We start from the raw sequence: 21,270 nt of genomic DNA, 5'->3' as shown, positions 1-21,270 counted from the left end.
GGGGGGAATCCGTGTGTCAAATTTGTGTGATTCTTTTATCTGAGTTTTGAGAGCCTGAAATCGGTTGTTGGTCATTTTCTTGAGTCTGTTGAAGCAGCTACGTCTATTTCTCTATTTTGGTTTAGGGTTTGTGGAGATTTTGGGTGTACAAAAGGGTACAATGTTATTTCTGAGCCCCAACGATCAATTTCTTATGACAGTGATGAGTTCATGATGTTTTGATTCGAAGAATTCTATTCTCTGTATTTTGGGTATTTTTCAATTCGAGTCGTAACAATGACGAACGAAGAAACTCGTGAAATGTCAATCACGTCTACAAAGCATACGAACTGAAATTCTTATTGAGACGAGAATAAGAAAATAGAATTACGGAAGAATACTAGTTTGATAGTGCTGTTCAGAATCTAAACAACCGCCTAAAGAAAATATGGCATAGCACAACAATATAATTGACTAGGAAAGAAATTATTATGGGCACAATGCAGAGTCACAATGGCCATTCAGAATTAATTTGTGCCCATAACTAGCAATAAATGGTAATCATATTCCAACGCTACCGTAAAATCTATACCCCACTAAATGCTTTAACCGCAAACTTTCATGGTATATACAAGTATATAATAACGAGCAAGGGCAATACGAAAAGGACAATACTCACTAAAGCACGTGTTCATTGAATACTAACGTTATGAACCCAAAACAAGTCCCTCTCGTGTAATATTGGTCACGCGAAGGACAGCTTGAGCACTCAAAGGCGATAGCTTTGATTGACAGAAATTCTCCCAAGAAGCTATCTCTGGTTCCTCGGACATAATAGTTGGTTTCAGGACATGAGTTTTCTCGTACACAGATTGCAGCTCCAACAACAGAGTACGAGCTGCATCCCTGGACTCAGGAAGCCGGTCGCTAAGCTGGGATGCACCTATTTGAATCAATTTGTCAATCCCAAATGCTTCTATCCTGTCAACTCCCTGGAAATCATGTGAGCCAAGCACAATTAATCATTTATCAGAATAAGGTTTGACATCCAGAAGACGAGACAGGTCTTTACTTTGTAACTACTAACGTCAGAAGTCAGTTTGGAAGAAATATTGATTTAAAGGAATTAACCAAGTAAAACTTAGTTGACACTTGACACGAGTGCTTACCAACCGAGGGACACTTCGACAAACGCATATGGAAGTCTTTGCCCGGATTCGAGGGTTTCTGTTCTTGATATAAGGTTCCAGCTTGGGCAACAATAGAACAGGTGAAACCCAAGTGGTCAGAGCTATCAAAGCACTTTCAGCTGCCTCGCACACGAACTTTTTGTCTTGTGAAGATTTCAGAAGAAGTTGTACAAGCTAAACAAAGGATAACAATGTTGTAGGTAAAGAATATAGAGTCATTAGCCCATACAAAAGCATATAGAGAATATACACATTATATGAATTTGGAAGAAAACGAATTACCAATGGATCCAGTGCATCAACGATATCATCACTGTATGCTTTGAAAATATCGGCAGAAGTCATAATAGCAGTTTTACAAACAGCACTTCTTGGATTCTTGAGCGATTTCACTATTAAGGACATCACATCTTTCCTGCATCAAAATGCAGGAGTCGTGAAATAGAAAATTCACAAAATGCAGTTCTAAATGGCATTGCACATGTTTTGCCAATAAAAGAACCAAATAAAAGATGAACTCACAACATGCCAACAATTAATTCCTTGTGAAATATAGACAATCGGCGTACGTCATTAAGTGCCTCACACACCGAAACCCAGTCTTTGGAGTCTAGTCTGGATAGAAGTGTCTGAAAACCAAAACAAGAGAGAAGTATGTGGGTTAGAGGTTGAGTATTTTTCTAATGCAATATGCTTATATAAATGTTATCATGTAAAGAGACATTCAAAGAATTTGTAAGCTTCATGGCAAGATGCTAGGACAGAAAGCATTCCGACCTTCAGACAGTTCTCTACGTCTTCTACAGGATTCAAATTCACAGATTCAATGTATTCCACTTCTGAATTCCCCACCTCGACTCCATTGTTCTCTGTCCCATCTTTCTTAATGGGACTTACAACAGAGTCTGTCTTTATCTTTTGACTTTCTTCAATGTTTTCATCCTTGTGCTGAACCTGAGAATTCACGACATTTCCATTACCAGAGATTCCATCATTCCTCTCTGATTCAGGTATTGTATTGACCGCAGTCTCTGACATTATTTAGGTCGTGGATATCTGACAAAGAAGGAATAAAAATTGATATCATATTTCCATCAAAAGAGTTTGGCATCAAACCCATACTATTGTTCCACGGAAATCAAGAATCCTGCAAGTAAGGTTGTTCCAGGAAGATCAAACCCTCATCCTCGCTGTGTGGTACACTAAAAGTATCTATTTAAACGAACTATTGAAATCATGGAAATGTTCCTTCCATGAACATGAACAACAGAAGATCATTAACTATTTCTCAGCTTTCTATTCAACGCTGATCATACCATCTAGACACTATATCCAATTCCTTCCCCAACTTGCCAGCATAGTACAGCAATGTGTGACTGTCAATGTAGTAGGTGTAGCAAATCCAATCCACCAAATTAGAAATGATAAAAATATCAATGCTGTGTGAAACACTCTCAATTATAAGAACACCTAATTTTGAACCCAATTTCCCACAAAATATACCAAATAAATCAACTTATTCATTTACTTTCCATATATTCACACGCACTAAAATCAATGTTCACCAATCACTCAACTACACCATAAACCAAAAAATCCAACTAAATCATCAATAAAAAAGGTAGACATCAACAGAGACATATCAATTAATGCCAATTACCATGAAGATCTGTCACTCCTCAATCACTAAAACCAACTACAACGAAACAAACTAAAAAATACATCAACTAAAAGATCTCACTTCGCATGATATTCATTAATCATTAACTTCAAACTATGAATTCCAATGATATATCGCGTACTCCTAAAACAGATTCAAAGTTCAATGCCTTGAAAAATCACTTGAATATATGCATACTTTTACATACGTACATAAATATGTATATACAGAGAAATTACCTAGAGCGAAGTGATTGGTGAAGCAGCGACGGAAAATGGCAGATAAATTGATCGATAGATTCGTGAATGTGAGAATCACTGCGTGTGTTAGAGAGAGGGATATAAAGAGCGAGAGAGAGATTTATTCTTTTTCATAACCGGCAGTAAAAAGAGACGGCGTGTTTTTGTCGCCCGACCTGAGCCGGCAGGGTCGCATAATTTACAGGGTAATTAAAGTTATTATTATTTTTTTTTTCACACCAAAATTGCAGCTAAACTCCTTCATCTTTGCTCATTATAGCAATTATTTTTTTTAATATTTTTCGTCGAATCTTTATCTTCAAACTTCCATTAATTAATATATCTCATCCTCGATGATAATTTATGTTAAAATAGTTTGTTTTTATGCTTTGAAATGAAGGGAAAAAATATTTTTTCGTACTTTTGATTTATTAATTTTTTTCTTAAAAATATAATGAAAAAATAAGTTGTTATACGTTATTTCAAAGAAATTTTTGTGCATATATTTTATCAAATACAAAATGTATTAACTAATTGAATGTTTGAATATAAGAATGCCATGAAAATTCATAAGGGATATAAAAGTTATAAAGAGTAAAGATTGAGATTTACAAGTGTAATTAAAATGTGGTTAAAGAAATAAAAATAGTGGTTTTTGCGTCAAAAGTCAAAACTGCCCCTACCTTGTTAATTTGGGTTAAACGAGATTTTAAATAGGTTAACGGAAATAATTGAAAGTTGAGGCTTCAAATTTCGAACTGACGCTTCAACACAGGGAAAGCTAATTTGAATTGATGTTACATCAATTTTGAATGTGATCCCATTATACAGTTCAGATCAACAGCTACTAAAAGAGGGTAAATTGCACCAGAGGTTACTTAACATCAATGTGGTCCAATCAAGCCATTATATTTTAATTTATGAACAATTAGGTCTTTCCTTTTGGGTTCCGTAGATGAGCCTACTGACTTGTCCGTCAAAACTGACAAAGTGCAGTGGGCCAATTTCCCATGCCGGATGTCACTGAACTTTTGTTATACTTGTAACCACGCCATTGTACTTTAATTTACAAGCAATTAACTAGCTTTGTTTAGGAGAGAGAAGGATGAAAATTGTAGAGTTAATTCCATATTTTTAATTGGCGCAACAATCAGATAAATCCTTATGACGTTATACACAGATAATAATCCAAGTCACCATTAGTTTATGCAAGAATTTTGACGTATTTCATGTTTTTATTCGTAAATATTTTCAATATTTTCACGTTCCTCTAGATTTTTCTTTACTTCCCTTGAGTATGTTCCTAATGATTTATGTAGGGTTGTCACGAGTTGGCTCGAATCGAGCGGCAAAATTATATTTGCATGAGCATAGTAGTTCGTGCAAGAGCTTGTCAGCTCGTCACCTCATGAGTGAAAATGTAATTTTTCAGTTTTTAATAAACCAGAAAAATAAAAAAGTTAGCCCCAATATTAATGAAGTTCAAAAATGGTTCTTATATTGGGCCATGAAAACCTTGTTAAGATAAACTTTGGAATGAAAAAGGAGTTGAAGGCCAAAACTTTGGCATAGCTTGTGATCGCATAATGACATGCAGGGCTTATATGCCACGCAAGAGATTGACCTATGCGATCATATACTATTGTTCTAGAACTGAAGGATGGTTTTTGTTTCAATTTTTGGTGACATTTGGTGAAAAGTTTGCAACTTTTCATGGTTCTTTGGCACCATTTCGTGGGTGTTGATTGAAATCTATAAATACGTATAGATTATCACATCATAAATACAATTTTCAACAATTTAAGATCAAATTTTCATTCCAAAAGACAGAATTTATATTCTTTCATTCATATTCAAAATAGTGTTCTTGAAGTTTTGATAGAAAATACTAAATGCTTAAGTGTTTTTCTATTGCAAGGCTTAATGGGACAAGACAAGTTGAAGTTCCACCTAACGGAGTTGAAAATCTTCTACATTCTTGTTCCGGAGTTGGCACCACTTAATGGCGTTGAAAATCTTCTACATTCTTGTCCTGGAGTTGGCACCACTACCAAAACCAATAAATGGAGATACTGATGCCATAAGAGCCGAAAGATAAAAGCGTCAAGATGATGAATTGATTTGCCACGGTCTAATACTCAATGTATTATCAGATTGGTTGTATAATCTCTACACCAATACATCTTCTGCGAAAGACATTTGGGATAAGCTGAAAAACAAATATAAAGTCGAAGAAAAAGGTACAAATTAATTCCTAATTTCAAGGTACTTCAACTTCAAATTCCTTGATAATATTCCCCTTCTTCCCAACTTACATGAGTTATAAGTTCTTGTCAATAAGTTGAAGATGGTCAAAAGTGAGTCCCAAAATCTTTTCAAGTGAGAGCAATCATTGCGAAAACTCCCGAAAACTTGAAAAGGATATTGAAAGAAAGTCATGTATGATTTTCAAGATTGCTCTTTGGAATAAGTGCAAGAACATTTTCGAATTGAGAAAAAGTCAAGGACAAGAGATAATAATGACAATTCTTATGAAGATACTTCAAAGGCCAATATCGTGGAAAAGACCGAATTTTCAAATAAATCCAACAATAGAAAACCTTCCAAAAACTTTAACAAGTTTAAGAAGAAGTCTAAAGGAGGTTTCCTTACATGAGGAAAATCCAGAACAAGATGCAAAAGAATGTCGACACCGAAAACAAAAAAAGATCTGAAGGAAAAATGAACTCCATCAAATAAGACGATATTGTGGCCACCGTAAACGAGATCAATACAATCAGGGGAAAAGTTCTTGGTTAGTTGTATGATACATGTGCAACTGTATATGTATCATGTGATAAGTCTTTATTCAAGACCTATTATGAAGTGGATAGAAATCAAGAGATTCAAATGGGTAACTAAGGCCATTCTAAAGTAGTTGGAAAATGAATGTAGAGATTATTTTCACTTTTGAAAAGATAGTTACTTTAACAAATGTATTACGTGTTCTTGAAATGAATAGGAACTTAATTAGAGATAATCTCTTAGAAAAATCGGCCATAAAAACTATTTATAAGTCTGGCAAAGTTGTAATATCTCTAAATGAAAAATTTGTTGAAAAAGACTATTCTAGTAAAGAAATGATCAAAATTTTGTACTATTGACAAAATTATTAATAAAGTTGATTTTGTTTATAATGTTGATTCATTTACCTTATGGCATATTAGATTATGTCATATAGGTTAGAGTACCATAAATAGAATGTTAAAATGTGACTTAGTATCATATAATGAAAATGATATATTTAAATGTAAAACATGTATAGAATCTTCAAGAAGTGATGGAGGAGGTGAATATTTTTTAGTGATTTTAACCTGTTTTGTGAATAATAATGCATAATTCATCAAATGTTTTGTACCTTGGATGCTCGAACAAAATGGTTTGTCTGAAAGGAGAAATAGGACATTAATTGAAATGATAAATGCCACGTTAACTTCAGCTAAGCTACTACTTAATTTATGAGATGAAGCATTGTTGAGTGCATGTAGAATATTAAATAGGATTCCTTCTAAATTTACAAAGATTTTTCCTCATAAATTGTGGAAATGTAGAAAATCTAACATTAGATACTTTAGAGTGTGGGGATGTCTCGCATATTGTAAGAACACAAACTCTAATAGGACCAAGTTAAATTCAAGAGGCATTAAATATGTTTTTATTAGTTTTGGTAGTAATAACAAATAATATTGATTGTTAAATTTAAAGACCAATGCACTAACTGAATCAAGTGATGTTGTGTTCTTTGAAATTTCACTATCTCGAATAACGAATTTAAGGAAACTCATAATGAGATCTCTAGCTCGAGTGGAACACAAGATGAAACATCTTTTAAAGATGTGAATGAATATAGTTAAACCACGAAGAAGCAAAAGAACTCGAATTGACAAGTTTTTATGATTGGATGAAATTGACTCTCAACTTATTTCATTTTACCTAGTAAAATGAAACGAGAATAATGTTGTAAGAACAATTCTTTCGTTCTACAAGTGGAAACTAATCCTAAAATTTATAGAGAAACTATGACTTCTCGTGATAGCATCTTCTGGAAAGATGCAATTAAAGATGAAATGAATTCAATTATGTGAAATGATACATCAAAACTTGTAGATTTACCACACAGATCTAAACATATTGGATGTAAATGGGTGTTTAGGAAAAAATACAATGTTAATGGTTCTATCAATACTTTAAAACTAGATTAGTAGATAAAGTGTATCGACAAAAAGAATAAATAGATTGCCCTTGTTTGAGCCCCATTCTTTAAAAAAAAAATGAATTTTTCAATAGTATTTTAACCTCATTTCAACCACACATTTTTCAATAAAATAATATTACACGTAAATCCAAAACTTTTCATTATTATTTAACTACACATTTCCCATCAATACACTATTCAAAAATTCATTCTTTCTACAAAAATGGGGCTCAAACAAGGGCAATTATTTTGATACTTATGTACCGGTAACAAGAATAACTTCAATTAGGATCTTATTCTCTTTAATTTCGATACATGACTTGTATGATCATCAAATGGATGTCAAGATGATATTCTTAAATGGGGATCTCGATGATAAGGTTTATATGGAACAATACGAAGGGTTTGCTCTACTTGAAAATGAAAATAAAGTGTGTAAATTGGTGAAATCGTTATACAATTTAAAGCAAGCACCTAAGAAATTGCATGTAAAATTTGACTTAGCTATTAATTCATTTGGTTTTCTAAATTATAGTATAGATAAATGTTTATATTCCAAAATATATGATAAATATATCCCTACTATATAAAAAGGGAATGTGAGGGCACTGTAGAAAGCAACAGCGTCTGGATCCATCTTTACTGTAGTATTTTTGTTTTTTTTTTTTCAATTGGGGGCCAAAAACGACGTCATTTGCTTGATATATATTTTATTTTATTATACACCACCTCCAAATTTACTGTAACACGCAATTTTCATTCCTCCCCTACTTCGATATGGATATATATAGTAGAGATATAAGAAAAAAAATCACTTTTATATAAAAATAAATAAAAAAGATAGAAATAATATGTGAGTAATTTGTTTACATCATATTACTTGTAAGTAAAAAATTTGAAGAGAAAAGAATTAAAGAGAATTTTAAATTGAAAAAAAAATTATAACGTAAAACTACACAGCAAAAAAAAAGTGATTTCTTTTTGCACGGAGGAAAGAAACCAAAAAAAAAAAAAAAAGGAAGGACTCCGTGCACAGAGGCCCAAAGGCTCCGTGTATGGAGACCTCACGGAGAGATAAATAAATTTTTTTTTTACTTATGTTTTTGTGTTTATTTTCAAACTCATTACGGGATATCAAATGAAATCGAAATATTACATTCTTAATATCGTTTTGAAGTACTCGCGGCATAGTACTGCACGTCGTTAACGGTGTGTAAAACGGTCAATCGTAGCAAATATTATGGGATGTCAAAGTAGGCATTTTCAAACTATATTTCAAAATTTTTGATAACAAGTTAACTTTAAAAATTCATCGACGATTGTACGATAGTCAAATCGATAAATGTTTTACATTCTCTCGAAACACATTTTGAGAACTATATCGTAGAGACATCTAATAATCTAAATAGATATCGAAAATAGTTAAACGGATATTAAACGTATGTGTTAAAAAATACGCATAAGTCGTTTTTCTTAAAAAAATCAATTATTTTATTACTATTTCAAAATTTTCAATAAAAAGTTAATTTTAAAAATTCGTCGACGATTGTACGATAGTCGAATCGATAAATGTTTTACATTCTCTCAAAACTCATTTTGAGAACTATATCGTAGAGATATCAGATGATCTAAATAAATATCGAAAATAGTTAAATGGAGATTAAACGTATGTGTTAAAAATGCATATACGTCGTTTTTTCTTAAAATAATCAATTATTCTATTACTATTTATTCTTTTTTTGCAACAATTTTCTCGATGCATCATTTTGCTCAAAAAAAATTATGTGGTATGATGTAAATTTTTTTCTCTATGCACGGAGTGAATATGTTTTTTTTTCATCATTTTATATATTGAATGATTACTAGAAAATTAAATTTTATCTCAAACTATTAAAAAAAAAACTGATTAATAATAAAAAATTTGAAGAAAAAAATTAAAAAGAATTCTAAATTGAAAAAACTATTATTTATAATGTAAAATTACACAGAAAAAAAATCTCAAATCTAAGCTTCTGTTTGGAATTATTAAGAGAAAAAATTATAAATTGAAAAAAAAATTATAATGTGAACAACAAAAATTAAAATTTTTTTAATTCTTTTTTCTTCAAATTTTTTACTTAAAAGTAACTTTTTGTAAAATATTTTTTTAATTTTTTTATATGAAAGTAATTTTTTTTCTTATATCCCTACTATATATATCTATATAAGAGTGGTTGAGCATGGAGTGGTGGGAGGTATGAAAATTACGTGTTGCAGCAGTTTCTTACAGTATAATAAAATATTTTAAAGTAAAATTTTTTTTTTATATATTTCGACTTCGTTTGATTATGTTTTATTACAGTATAATAAAATATTTTAAAGTTAATATTAAGTTTTATTATGAAAAGAAAAGAATTAAAAAATTTCAAAGTAAAAAAAAAAAAAAATATTTAAGAATGCAATTCCTAAATTAAAAAAAAATTAAAAGTATCTCTCCGTGCACGAAGGCTTTTTGCCTCCGCGCACAGAGCGTGCATGGAGACATCCCCGCCATGCACGGAGTAAATTTTTTTTTATTTAATATTTGTGTTGTTTACATTATAAATTTTTTTCCAATTTAAAATTCTTTTCTCTTAATAATTCCAAACAGAAACTTAGATTCGAGAATTTTTTTTTATTTTTTTGCTTTATAGTTTTACGTTACAAAAAATAGTTTTTTCAATTTAAAATTCTTTTTTCTTCAAATTTTTTACTTAAAATAACTTTTTCTAAAATATTTTATGTCTTATACTATCTTTATTTTTTAATTTTTTTAATATAAAAGTGATTTTTCTTTTCCTATATCCCTACTATATATATCTATATAAGAGTGGTTGAGCATGGAGTGGTGGGTGGTATGAAAATTGCGTATTACAGAAGTTTCTTACAGTATAATAAAATATATAGCAGGCAAGGCAAACGTTGTCTTTTTGTGGGGGGCAAAAACGATGTCGTTTCTCTTGCCTACTATATATTTTATTATTATATTTAAGAAATGACAATCTAAATTTACTGCAATACGCAACTTTTCATATCTACCATCAAATATTTAAAGCAGTGTTATTACTATAAAATTAAATATTATCTGAAATTATTAAAAAATAAAAATACTAACAATATAAGATAGAAAATATTTCTAAGAGGTAAAAAGTTACTTGTGAGTAAAAAAATTAAAGAGAAAGAAATTAGAAAAAAAAATTAAGTTGAAAAGAAAAATTATTTATAATGTTAATCGAAACTAAGATTCTGTTTGGAATCATTAAGAGAAAAGAACTTTAAATTGAAAAAAAAATTATAATGTAAACAACACAAATATTTTTAAAAAATAAAAAATAGTTAAACGGATATTAAACGTATGTATTAAAAAATATGCATAAATCATTTTTTCTTAAAAAAATCAATTATTTTATTACTATTTCGAAATTTTCGATAACAAGCTAACTTTAAAAATTTGTCGATGACTGTACGATAGTCGAATCATAAATGTTTTAACTCGAAACTCATTTTGAGAACTATATCGTAGAGAAATCGAATGATCTAAATAAATATCGAAAATTGTTAAATGGACATTAAATGTATGTGTTAAAAAATGCGTATAAGTCGTTTTTCTTAAAAAATTCAATTTTTTTATTACTATTTATTATTTTTTCGCAAAATTTTTCTCAATACATCATTTTACAAAAAAAAAAATTATGCGGTATGACGTAAATTTTTTTTCAATTATTTAAAATTTCATTTTTTTCAAGTAGAGAGCAAAAACGACGCGTTCCTCCGTGAGTAGAGTGCATGTATATATATATATTTTTACATTATTATAAATATAGAAAACTAAAAAAAAAAAAAAAACTATATCACCGTAGTTGGATATATCTAATAATTTCAGACAATATTTAATTTTATAGTAATATTTTTAGCAATATTGAATTTTTTAAATTAAATTTATCTAAATATTACATTAAATTAAATATTAACTCAAAGTTTTAAGTATATTTCTTTACACACACACACACACACACATATATATATCATTGTAGTTAGTTTATATAGTATAAAGAGGTATTAACTTTTATTTAAAAAAGAAAAAAAAAATAAGAGGACTCCGTGCGGAGGCCCAAAGACTCCGGTCTCCGTGCACAGAGAGAAAAATGAATTTTATTTTTTACTTATATTTTTGTGTTCATTTTCAGTCTTATTACGGGATATCAAACGAAATTGAAATATTACATTCTTAATATCGTTTTGAAGTACTCACAGTATAGTATTGCATGTCGTTAACGGTACGTGAAACGGTCAATCGTAGCAAATGTTATGGGATGTCAAAGTAAGCATTTTCAAACTATATTTCGAAATTTTCAATAACAAGCTAACTTTAAAAATTTATCGACGATTGTACGATAGTCGAATTGATAAATATTTTACATTCTCTCGAAACTCATTTTGAGAATTATATCGTAGAGAAATCGAATGATCTAAATAAATATCGAAAATAGTTAAACGAAGATTAAACGTATGTGTTAACAAATGCGTATAAGTCATTTTTTCTTTAAAAAAATCAATTATTTTTTTCTTTTTAATTCTTTTCTCTTCCAAATAAAATTTAATTTTTCAATTTTAACAAAAAAGTTATTTGTAGGTTAAAAAAATTGAAGAGAAAAGAATTAAAAAAAAATTATATATAGTGTAGTCTCCGTGCACAAAGGATTATTCAAATTTTTTTTTTTTTACTTTTTCGTTCTCCATTTTCATACGCTATGACTAGGCCTTTTCAAATCAACTCATTTGCTTATATTATTATATTATATATATAGTGTAAGAGAGGCAATGTGAATCTATGTAACGCGCAACTTTCCATACCTCCCGCCTTACTCCGTGCTGACCACTTTTATAAGTTGTTAACAAATGCGTATAAGTCATTTTTTCTTTAAAAAAATCAATTATTTTTTTCTTTTTAATTCTTTTCTCTTCCAAATAAAACTTAATTTTTCAATTTTAACAAAAAAGTTATTTGTAGGTTAAAAAAATTGAAGAGAAAAGAATTAAAAAAAAATTATATATAGTGTAGTCTCCGTGCACAAAGGATTATTCAAATTTTTTTTTTTTTTACTTTTTCGTTCTCCATTTTCATACGCTATGACTAGGCCTTTTCAAATCAACTCATTTGCTTATATTATTATATTATATATATAGTGTAAGAGAGGCAATGTGAATCTATGTAACACGCAACTTTCCATACCTCCCGCCTTACTCCGTGCTGACCACTTTTATAAGTAAAAAAAAAAAAATCACTTTTAGTAAAAAAAAATTTAAAATAAACATATTAACAAAACATATTTCTAATATATGTAAAAATTACTTATATAAGTAAAAAAATTCGTTTAAAATTATTTAGAAGTAAAAAATAAAATAAAGTTATGAAAATTAAATGAAGAATATATAAATATTATTTAATTAAAATTGAAGATTTTACTTTATAAATAATTGTTTTTTTATCAATTTATTTAAATTTCTTTTTAATTCTTTTCTCTTTCAAATAAAATTTATTTAAATTTTTTTAAAATTCTTTTGCCCTACAAACCTTGGAGTGACTGTTGTATCGTCTGAAAAATGGGTCTGCTGTTAGGGTTCTAATTCTTACACCAATAAGGGAGTTGGTCATCCAGTAAGTGCCACTTCAAATCATTTTACGTGCGAACCTGAGTTTGTTATTTAAATGTTTGTGTATGTGGATATTCTCTTTTAATTTATAACAGCATGGGTTATTTTTGAACTACAAAGATAGCCTTTCAAATTGAAGTTGTTAAAGAAAAGCATTTTGCAAAATTCAATTTACAACTTATTTGCAATATCAGATAAAAAAATATCTTCATCTACATTAAACAAAAAAATACAATAAATAATTAAAAATAAATTATCGTTGACATACAATCACAACATTCATTATACTTATTTATAAGAATAAAAATAAATTATCGTGACATAAAATATACAGTCGACCAAAAGATGAGAATCAAACAAACATTTTTTATTTCCAAATACTTTTTGTACAATCTATAAATGTTACGCTAATAAAACCAAAATCAATACAAAATTCGTGCGTTGCACGAGACACAAACTAGTAATCTTTATTTGTTTATATGTTGATAACATGTTAGGTATGAGCAATCACATGAATGGAATCAAAGAAACGAAGAGGTTTCTATGTTACACGTTTAAGATGAAAGATCTTGGACAAGTGAATATCATATTGGATATCAAAGTTACCAAAACTAATGGGAGTTTTTCTTGAGTCAATCACATTATATTGATAATGTGATTAATAAGTTCAAATATTTTGAACATAAAATAATTCAATACTTTTCTTGATCCAAGTTTAAAATTTATAAAGAAATGATGGAAGAAAATTTGTTCAATTAGAGTATGCAAATGCTATAAGAAGTCTAATGTATGCAGTTCAATGCACAAGACCAGACATAGCACTTGCAGTTAATAAACTTATTAGGTTTATTGATAATCCAAACAAAGAATATTGGAAGGCCATTGGAAGAGTTATTTGGTTATTTAAAGAAAACCAATAATTTAGATCTACAACATTCTAAATTGTCGATTATATTGGAAGAATTTATCGATGCTACTTAGATACCTAACATGAGTGAAAGTAAATCAACCTTGGGTTGGGTGTTTACTCTTGGAGGAGAGCTGCTTCTTGGAAATCGGATAAACAAACACGTACTACACACTCGCCTATGAAATCTGAATTTGTAGCGTTATCAGATACAGGGAAAGAAGTTGAATGGCTTAAAGATCTTCTTTATGAAATACCTTAAGGACCGAAAAATACGTCTTCAATATTCATCATGTGTGACAATCAAGTCAATTAGCAAAGGCATACAATGAGGTATACTATGATAAGTCTAGGCATATGAGTCTGAGACACAACTACCTTGGAAATTGAATCAAGAATAGAACAATTTCCTTAAATTATGTTAAGTCGATTGAGACTTTAGCAGATCCCTTAACTAAATCTCTAATAGAGATTTAGTAATATCTACCTCCAGTAAGATGGGATTGAAACTTTTAAAATAAAAGATTCACCAATGATGACAATCCTATTAGTCATTACTTAATAAGTAATTCAAGAGTTCAAAGAGTAGTAACAAGTCATTCGATATGTAAATAGTTTCAACGTTATAAAATCCTCAATAACATTATCCTAATAATATGATGTTTGTTGTTACTTGAATGAGGGTTGAGCTTTAAGCTCCTAATAAAATTCAGTACCAAAGTAGAAGTATTCCTAAAAGTAACAAAGATGCTGAAAGAATTTTACCTATATAAACTTCGAGATAGTCCCACTTCAATAGAGAGTTGGAGTTTTTCTCTTAAAAATTATTTGAATAGGATCAACGCGAAGCCAAGTTAGCGTTAAGGGAGATTGAGGAACTTGAAAACACATAATACTTGTTTGTGTGTTCTTATCGATATTGTCACAATGAATGATTGATTCAAAACTTTGTTGCTACCTTTAATTTCGAATTTAATTTATTCGAATTATACTATTGTTAGATTCAAATTTAAAGATATCTAATTCTTATGTATAAGTATTGTATAGTTTCAATATGAAATTTTATTAAATATTGAACAAGTGAAAGATTATTGAAATTATCGTTCAAAATCAACAATATAGGCTTTGGAATGAAAAATGCTTTGGAGGCCAAAACTTTGGCAGCGATCACATGATGACATGTAGGACTTGTATGCCCTGCAAGAGATTGACCTATACGGTCGCATAGAATTGTTCTATGCGGTTGCATAGAACTAAGGTTGATTTTTTTGTTGAATTATTCAATATGTACCGAATGTCGGGTACTCATTGGTTTCCCTCCACTCATAATGTATACAGGCCCCACGTGAATTTAAAAATGTTGACATGTGATCCCTACCCCTGTTATGAGTAGTAGGTAAAAAATTTGGTAAAAAAAGGTATATGTAGCATTGTCCTTTTTTGTTTGAATTCTTGGTGGCATTTGATGAAAAGCTTACAATCGTTCGTGGTTCTTGGGCACCAATTTGTGGTTGTTGATTGAAATATATAAATACATATAGATTATGACATCAAAAATACAACTTTTAACAACTTGATATCAAATCTTCATTCCAAAAGACAGAATTTATATTCTTTCATTCATATTCGAAGTTGTTTCAAAAGTGTTCTTGAAGTTTTGATAGAAAATACAAAGTGTTTAAGTGTTTTTCTATCGCAAGACTTGATTAATCATTCAAGTCAATTGCCAATATTCTTTTAAACATCGAATTCAATCTGAGAAGGGATAGGACAATAAATTTCGGGTTTAAGCTTTTATCTCTTGTTCCAATGCTTTCAATTTTGTTCGTAGTTTCTTCTCCAACCCATTGTGTGGACAGGGACAGACATAGAAATTTTTAGTTAGTGGGCACAATCAAACTCTGTACAAATAGAATACTTCGTTATTGATTTTTAAATAATTCATACTTGATTCGAGAAAATGCAGATTTACATTTAAAAACATTTCTTCATTAATATTTTGCTCGTAATTTTCCTCCATTTCATTTCGAACAATTATTTTATTAATATTTTGCTCATCATAAGAAAATTCATATTTATACTGAAAAAAATTATAGGGTATTTAATACTTTAATCAATTCAAGTGATCGAAAGAAAAAATATATAATCAATATTCAATCAAATAAATAAAATTCGTTAAATATAAACTAAATTGGATATAATCAGTTCAGACACATTCAATGTACACAAAAAGGATAAGAGAAAATGCAAATTTTGATTCTAATTAATTGAAAATTTGATTGAAAAGTAAAAATTTGTAGTAGTTATGATAATTTGTCAACAAATTTTACATAAATTTTAAAAAGTTAGAAGAGTTAAGGTTTTGGTAAATAATGTGAAGAAGAGTAAAATAGAGTAAGAGAAAAGAAACAAATTCAAATTTATTATGATTTTACCCTTGTTTTGTGAGAATTATTTAAATTTCAATCAATATCAAATAGGACTTATCCACTTATCCATTAAAATAAAAGAAAAAGAAATAATGCCCTTGTTTGAGCCCCATTTTTCAATCAAAATACATCCTTCAACAGTTATTTGACATCATTTCAATCACACATTTTTCAATAAAATAATATTCTATGCAAATCAAAAATTTCTTCTTATTTTTTAACCACACATTTCTCATCAATACACTATTCAAAAATTCATTTTCTTCACAAAAATAGGGCTCAAACAAGAGCAATAATAATGTAATCTCAAATTTTGGGAGGTCACTTGACCTTGCAGGACACCCCTTGGGTCCATCCCTGTTTGTGGAAACAATTTTCCAACAAACCTGTCCAAGTAAAAGAAAAAACCACAACATGAATTAATTGATGATTCAATTTTTCCAATATAAATGAACACTCGACTAAATTTGCATCTGTAAATCAATTCTTGACTTTGGCCTCTTAATGCATGTAAATATTACAAAAGCACCTAAAAAAAGGAGCCTATACTTCTAGATCAATTTAAGCGTGTCACGAGTTCATTGGTTTATAAATTAATTTCTTAGTGTCCACAATTAATTATTTTTATTCAAATTTAATCAGCATTAGTCAATCGATTTGTTTTCAAAAGAAAGAAAAATAAAGGAACCAGCTTCTTATAGTCTGTATAAAGTCAACGTCATTTAGTCCATTGAATCATCGTTTTACAATATTTTGACGTACAAGTTTGGGGTTGGTGACTAAACGAGAAGTTCACTCATAAGGTGCGACGAGGTCCAAAATCACCCCTCTTTTCAATTCCATTCACTTTCAGAGATGTAAGCAAAAAGTGTATAAATCAAATCCAAATTAATATTTTCCACAGTTAAACGGCGAGTTTGGTGTTACTTGTTCGACATTCTAAATAACTTCACATATTATTAATTGTACAGTAAAACAGTAATGAATTGCTTCAAGACCAACCTTGATTTTCTTGTTTAGAGGTGCAGATCGAGCTCTCAAGGACCGAAGCATCTCGATCCTTGTTTCTGCCCACTCGGGCCTTTTCTTTTCTCAAAAATTTGACGAGGATTGATAACATATTTTTTTAATTTTATTGAATTAAGTGACTTAGTCAAGCATCGATTTTTTTATAGACGCTTGACACAACTCACCATAAAATGCAAATTAGGTCGAGCTTCTATGTATCGTACACAGTAACACTTTGGATTAGAGATAATAAGACCCATTCGGTCGTGCTTTCGTTTTTTGTATTAAATAAAAAAAAAGGGGGAAGTTCATGAGGAAGTTACCTTAAACGAACTTCCTATAAAAACTCATTAGACAAACAAAGCACTATCATTAAATTACTTAAATATATTTAAAAACAATTTCTTAATTTGATAAACAATTTTTGACTTTTCAAAAATCATGGCAAACTATCCCACGTTGCAAGTATGGATTTTCATTACAACCAACCATTAATTTACAATCATTTATTTCTTATTCCATTTCCATATAATTGCTAATAGGAAAATATTCTCAAGTTTGACAATTCCATCTCTTGGGCAACTATATAGGAAGTTTATGATGCACGGCTTAAAACCACCACATTACAAGCAGAAATATAAAAACACTCAGCATGGCAAATATTTATTACTAATTATCTAAGGTCGACCAAATATGCCAGCCCAGCAGCTCACCCTCCTCTTCCTCCTGCTTTTCGGCCACCACTAACATGTTTGACAAATAGCTGCCGCCATCATCACTGCCGTCGTCCTCCTCGGATTGAATACCCCCCACCCCGGCAGCCACACAACCCAAATAATTGTTGGGAAAATAGGAATCACCACTGTCCACAAGCTGCGGACCTTCCTGATCATCCACCGCTGAACTTCCGTCACTGCCGCTACTGAGACGGTCTTCGACATTCAAGATGAGTTGGGCGGGGGAATCGGCCGGAGCATCCACCAGGACCGGATCAGATTTCTCTACGGCAGCCTCTTTTCCTTGCAGCTTCTCTGTCAAGGAAAAAACCTGCATGCATGGACATTAAGATTGTTATTTCTCAAAGCCATCGTCGTTTGTTTAACAATAAATTGACTTCTAAATTATCAAATCCATCACTAGATTCCAACGATGCTATAAAACTAATAGTTCCAACTCGATAAATAGACCAACCCAGTTACCTTGATTAATCAATATTTTTAGAACAATTTTGTCATACATGGAGAACTAAAAATTTTTATTCGTTTTTCAAAGTGCAAATCATTTCCTTTTAGATGGTGGAATTTAGAACAGATGCTATTTTGTTTGACTGATGCAGGAATAGAATTGCTGAGCTTGACATATACGTAATTTTTAGGAACCATTCCAATAGGTTTTCATATGTATACACACGCGCGCAGCGAGCGAAAGATGCCAAGGTCATTTTCTGAGTTGCTGTCAAGTGACCTTGTAATAAGGGTCACCCTTGCAACAGGACACGCATGCCATCATTTTAATATCAAAATTTATAATTATTGAAATGTGATAGCCAATTATAAAAGTTTCTATTGATTCTTCAGATTCAGAAGAGCCACCTACTGTTATACGGCAAAAAAATCAAGGAAATATCACAAAAGTTTCTATCAAGAGCATGAGATTTTACCTCAGCTTTCAGTTTCTCATTTTCTTTGAGAATGGAGTCATAACTGGACGAAAGAGAATCATATGAGGACTTTAGTTTATCATAATCCCTTTCCAGCTGTTTGGTCTTCCACCGTGCACGGCGGTTCTGGAACCACACCGCCACCTGCCGCGGCTGCAGGCCTAGCTTCTTCGCCAGCTGGGTCTTGCGATCCGGCTCCAGCTTATTCTCTGTTTCGAAGCTTTTCTCCAGCAAGTGCACCTAAATCAGCCCACCCCACTAATTGAAAAATAGTAATTACATACTAGTGCAAATCATTTATGCATCAGATTAATCGTCAAAGATCTATTCATTTTTATGTTTCTAATCCATTAGAAAATCTGTTTTTTAAGATTTCTTAGCTCAATTGTTTGGTGATGAGTATGTAATGCTGCTTGAGTAGTAAAGTCTGTGCTATGAATGCATATGTAGGTACCATGAGTCATTCGGCAAATTTGGATTCGTATAGATATCCACATGGGTGGTACTTCATTGTACGATTTCTCAGGCTAATACCATGCAAAATTTGTTCTTGAAATAATTTTAAAAAATTACAATAAAGTAAAATTCGACCTGCTCAAGCGTAAGACGGCGCTTCTTCTCCGGCAGCTGCTCGTCGTAGTATTCTTCATCATACAATTCTTCCGGCGAGCTGAAAAAAGGCCGCCTCTTCGAGGTTTCCTCCATGTTCATCGCCAATCTTGCTTCTATATCATTAATTATTGAGAAATCAACTAACTAAATGAAAGATAAAAATAATTTTTTCTTCAAATATTACAATAATCTGATTAATTTATGCGAAGTATATCATGAATATAAGAGATTACCTCGATAAACAGAGTCTCCGTTTCGTAGAAATACCACGTTGCCATTGTACGAGGGGTCAAAGAAAATACGACCGGATTCCATTTCTTTCGTCAGATATCCGGTTATTAAATACACCGTTATCAATATATATAGATATATGTTTACGCACGCGCGAGAGAGAAAATCGTGTATATATATTTAGTTTTTCCGGCGAAAAACAAGACAATCTACTTAACAGTAAGCGGTTGGATTTTTAACTAAATCACTAGAATAGCATGCGCTTGTGGCGGAAGAAACTAGTGCTCCAGAGCAACCTCGCCGGAGTCTCCAGCGGACAGATGCAAAATCCCATCATGCGAAGTACTACTTTCCCAGATCCGGTTATAACTCTCCGGCGCCGATTTTTCTGAAGAAAAATCAATTCACTAGTTTGTGATTCAATTCCGATGAAAATATATTCCGGCGGGGCTGTTTGGTAATATCGCGCTTTAGAGATGCCACCCGTAAGTGCTCTGCAGCTAAAGTTGAATGAGGTGATGCCAAGGCTATATATATTAGTTTTCTGAAGTGAAATTACAATTATAATCATGTAGACTTTTTTCATATTATGATTTATATTGGGTGTTTTGGGAAATTCATGATTTGGGTGGGTTCATTTAATGGGCGTGACTAACTTGCGCCGCGGGTGACTGGGTAAATTGAATTTACATTGGATCTGAGTCGTTGGGGGTGGTGGGGGCATCGGGCATCAAACGTGCCAGATCAAGAGAGAGACAGAATTATAAACAGTAGCCATTCTCTACGGTCGGGAGGCTGTCGGGTGCCGTCGTGCCGTAACCCCATACTTTTTGCAGTGGTTGCATTTTGCAATCCGATTGTTATCCAATAATTTATTGATATCTTAAACTTATATTTAAACATAAGTGATAATAAAAGAAAAATTCAACATATTATTTTAAAATAATGTATTAATATATAATTGGGTGAACAGAAGTTATACAGCTAATTTTAAACATCAGATCTCAACTCTAATAGTACATTATTATCTTCTTCTTCTTTATTTTTTTTTTATTATTATTATCTTTTTTTTGCTTTGCCTTATCTCCACCTATCTTGAACAGTCAAAGTTCAGTTTTTTTTTAATTTCAAAATCAAGTCAATTTTTTTTGTATTGAATTGAATAAAATAAATATTAAAAGAAAATTAATCTTACGAGCTTCTTTTCCTTAATTTGATCCTATTCATTATCACGAATAAAGACATAATCACGTCAACTAAGTTCGTCCAATAAATTATTTAGGTTTCTCTAGAGATTTTCTCTCCATCCCAAATTCATTATGAATGAAAAAGTATGAAGTTTGTTAGGGAAAGATAAGTCCATCTCTTCTTTGATCTCTTTTTAGTTTAGCTAATCTTCAATACAACTACTCAATAATACACTGGTTACATGGCTCAACGGTATGTCG

The 21,270-nt window shown here is 30.8% G+C and overlaps 2 protein-coding genes across 2 annotated transcripts; both read right to left on the bottom strand.

The window, feature by feature from the left end:
* Positions 1-366: 366 nt before the first annotated feature.
* Positions 367-3,247, bottom strand: LOC111400848. The gene is made up of 6 exons (XM_023028281.1): positions 3,069-3,247; positions 1,947-2,225; positions 1,692-1,798; positions 1,452-1,584; positions 1,149-1,343; positions 367-971 (listed from the first exon to the last, which is right to left on the bottom strand). Exons 2-6 carry the CDS (start codon positions 2,205-2,207, stop codon positions 687-689), a joined length of 981 nt encoding a protein of 326 aa, XP_022884049.1. The 5' UTR covers positions 2,208-2,225; positions 3,069-3,247; the 3' UTR covers positions 367-686.
* A 14,529-nt stretch (positions 3,248-17,776) lies between these two features.
* On the bottom strand, positions 17,777-20,187 carry LOC111400847 (homeobox-leucine zipper protein HAT5-like). Its single transcript, XM_023028280.1, has 4 exons — positions 19,825-20,187; positions 19,571-19,704; positions 18,980-19,219; positions 17,777-18,366 (listed from the first exon to the last, which is right to left on the bottom strand). Exons 1-4 carry the CDS (start codon positions 19,904-19,906, stop codon positions 17,989-17,991), a joined length of 834 nt encoding a protein of 277 aa, XP_022884048.1. The 5' UTR covers positions 19,907-20,187; the 3' UTR covers positions 17,777-17,988.
* Positions 20,188-21,270: the final 1,083 nt, after the last annotated feature.

Source organism: Olea europaea, chromosome 10, assembly GCF_002742605.1.
Source record: "Olea europaea var. sylvestris chromosome 10, O_europaea_v1, whole genome shotgun sequence".
Lineage (NCBI taxonomy): Eukaryota > Viridiplantae > Streptophyta > Magnoliopsida > Lamiales > Oleaceae > Olea > Olea europaea.
Note: the sequence above shows the minus strand (reverse complement) of the source record. Positions and strands in the feature narration are given on the sequence as shown.

Coding starts and splice junctions, on each gene's coding strand:
- LOC111400848 (XM_023028281.1), bottom strand. CDS start 2,207: ATGTCAGAGACTGCGGTCAATACAATACCTGAATCAGAGAGGAATGAT. Junction 1,799..1,946: donor ACGTAGAGAACTGTCTGAAG/GTCGGAATGCTT, acceptor TTTGGTTTTCAG/ACACTTCTATCCAGACTAGA. Junction 972..1,148: donor GTCGAAGTGTCCCTCGGTTG/GTAAGCACTCGT, acceptor CATGATTTCCAG/GGAGTTGACAGGATAGAAGC.
- LOC111400847 (XM_023028280.1), bottom strand. CDS start 19,906: ATGGAATCCGGTCGTATTTTCTTTGACCCCTCGTACAATGGCAACGTG. Junction 19,705..19,824: donor CGGAGACTCTGTTTATCGAG/GTAATCTCTTAT, acceptor TTAATGATATAG/AAGCAAGATTGGCGATGAAC. Junction 18,367..18,979: donor ATGAGAAACTGAAAGCTGAG/GTAAAATCTCAT, acceptor CCATGCATGCAG/GTTTTTTCCTTGACAGAGAA.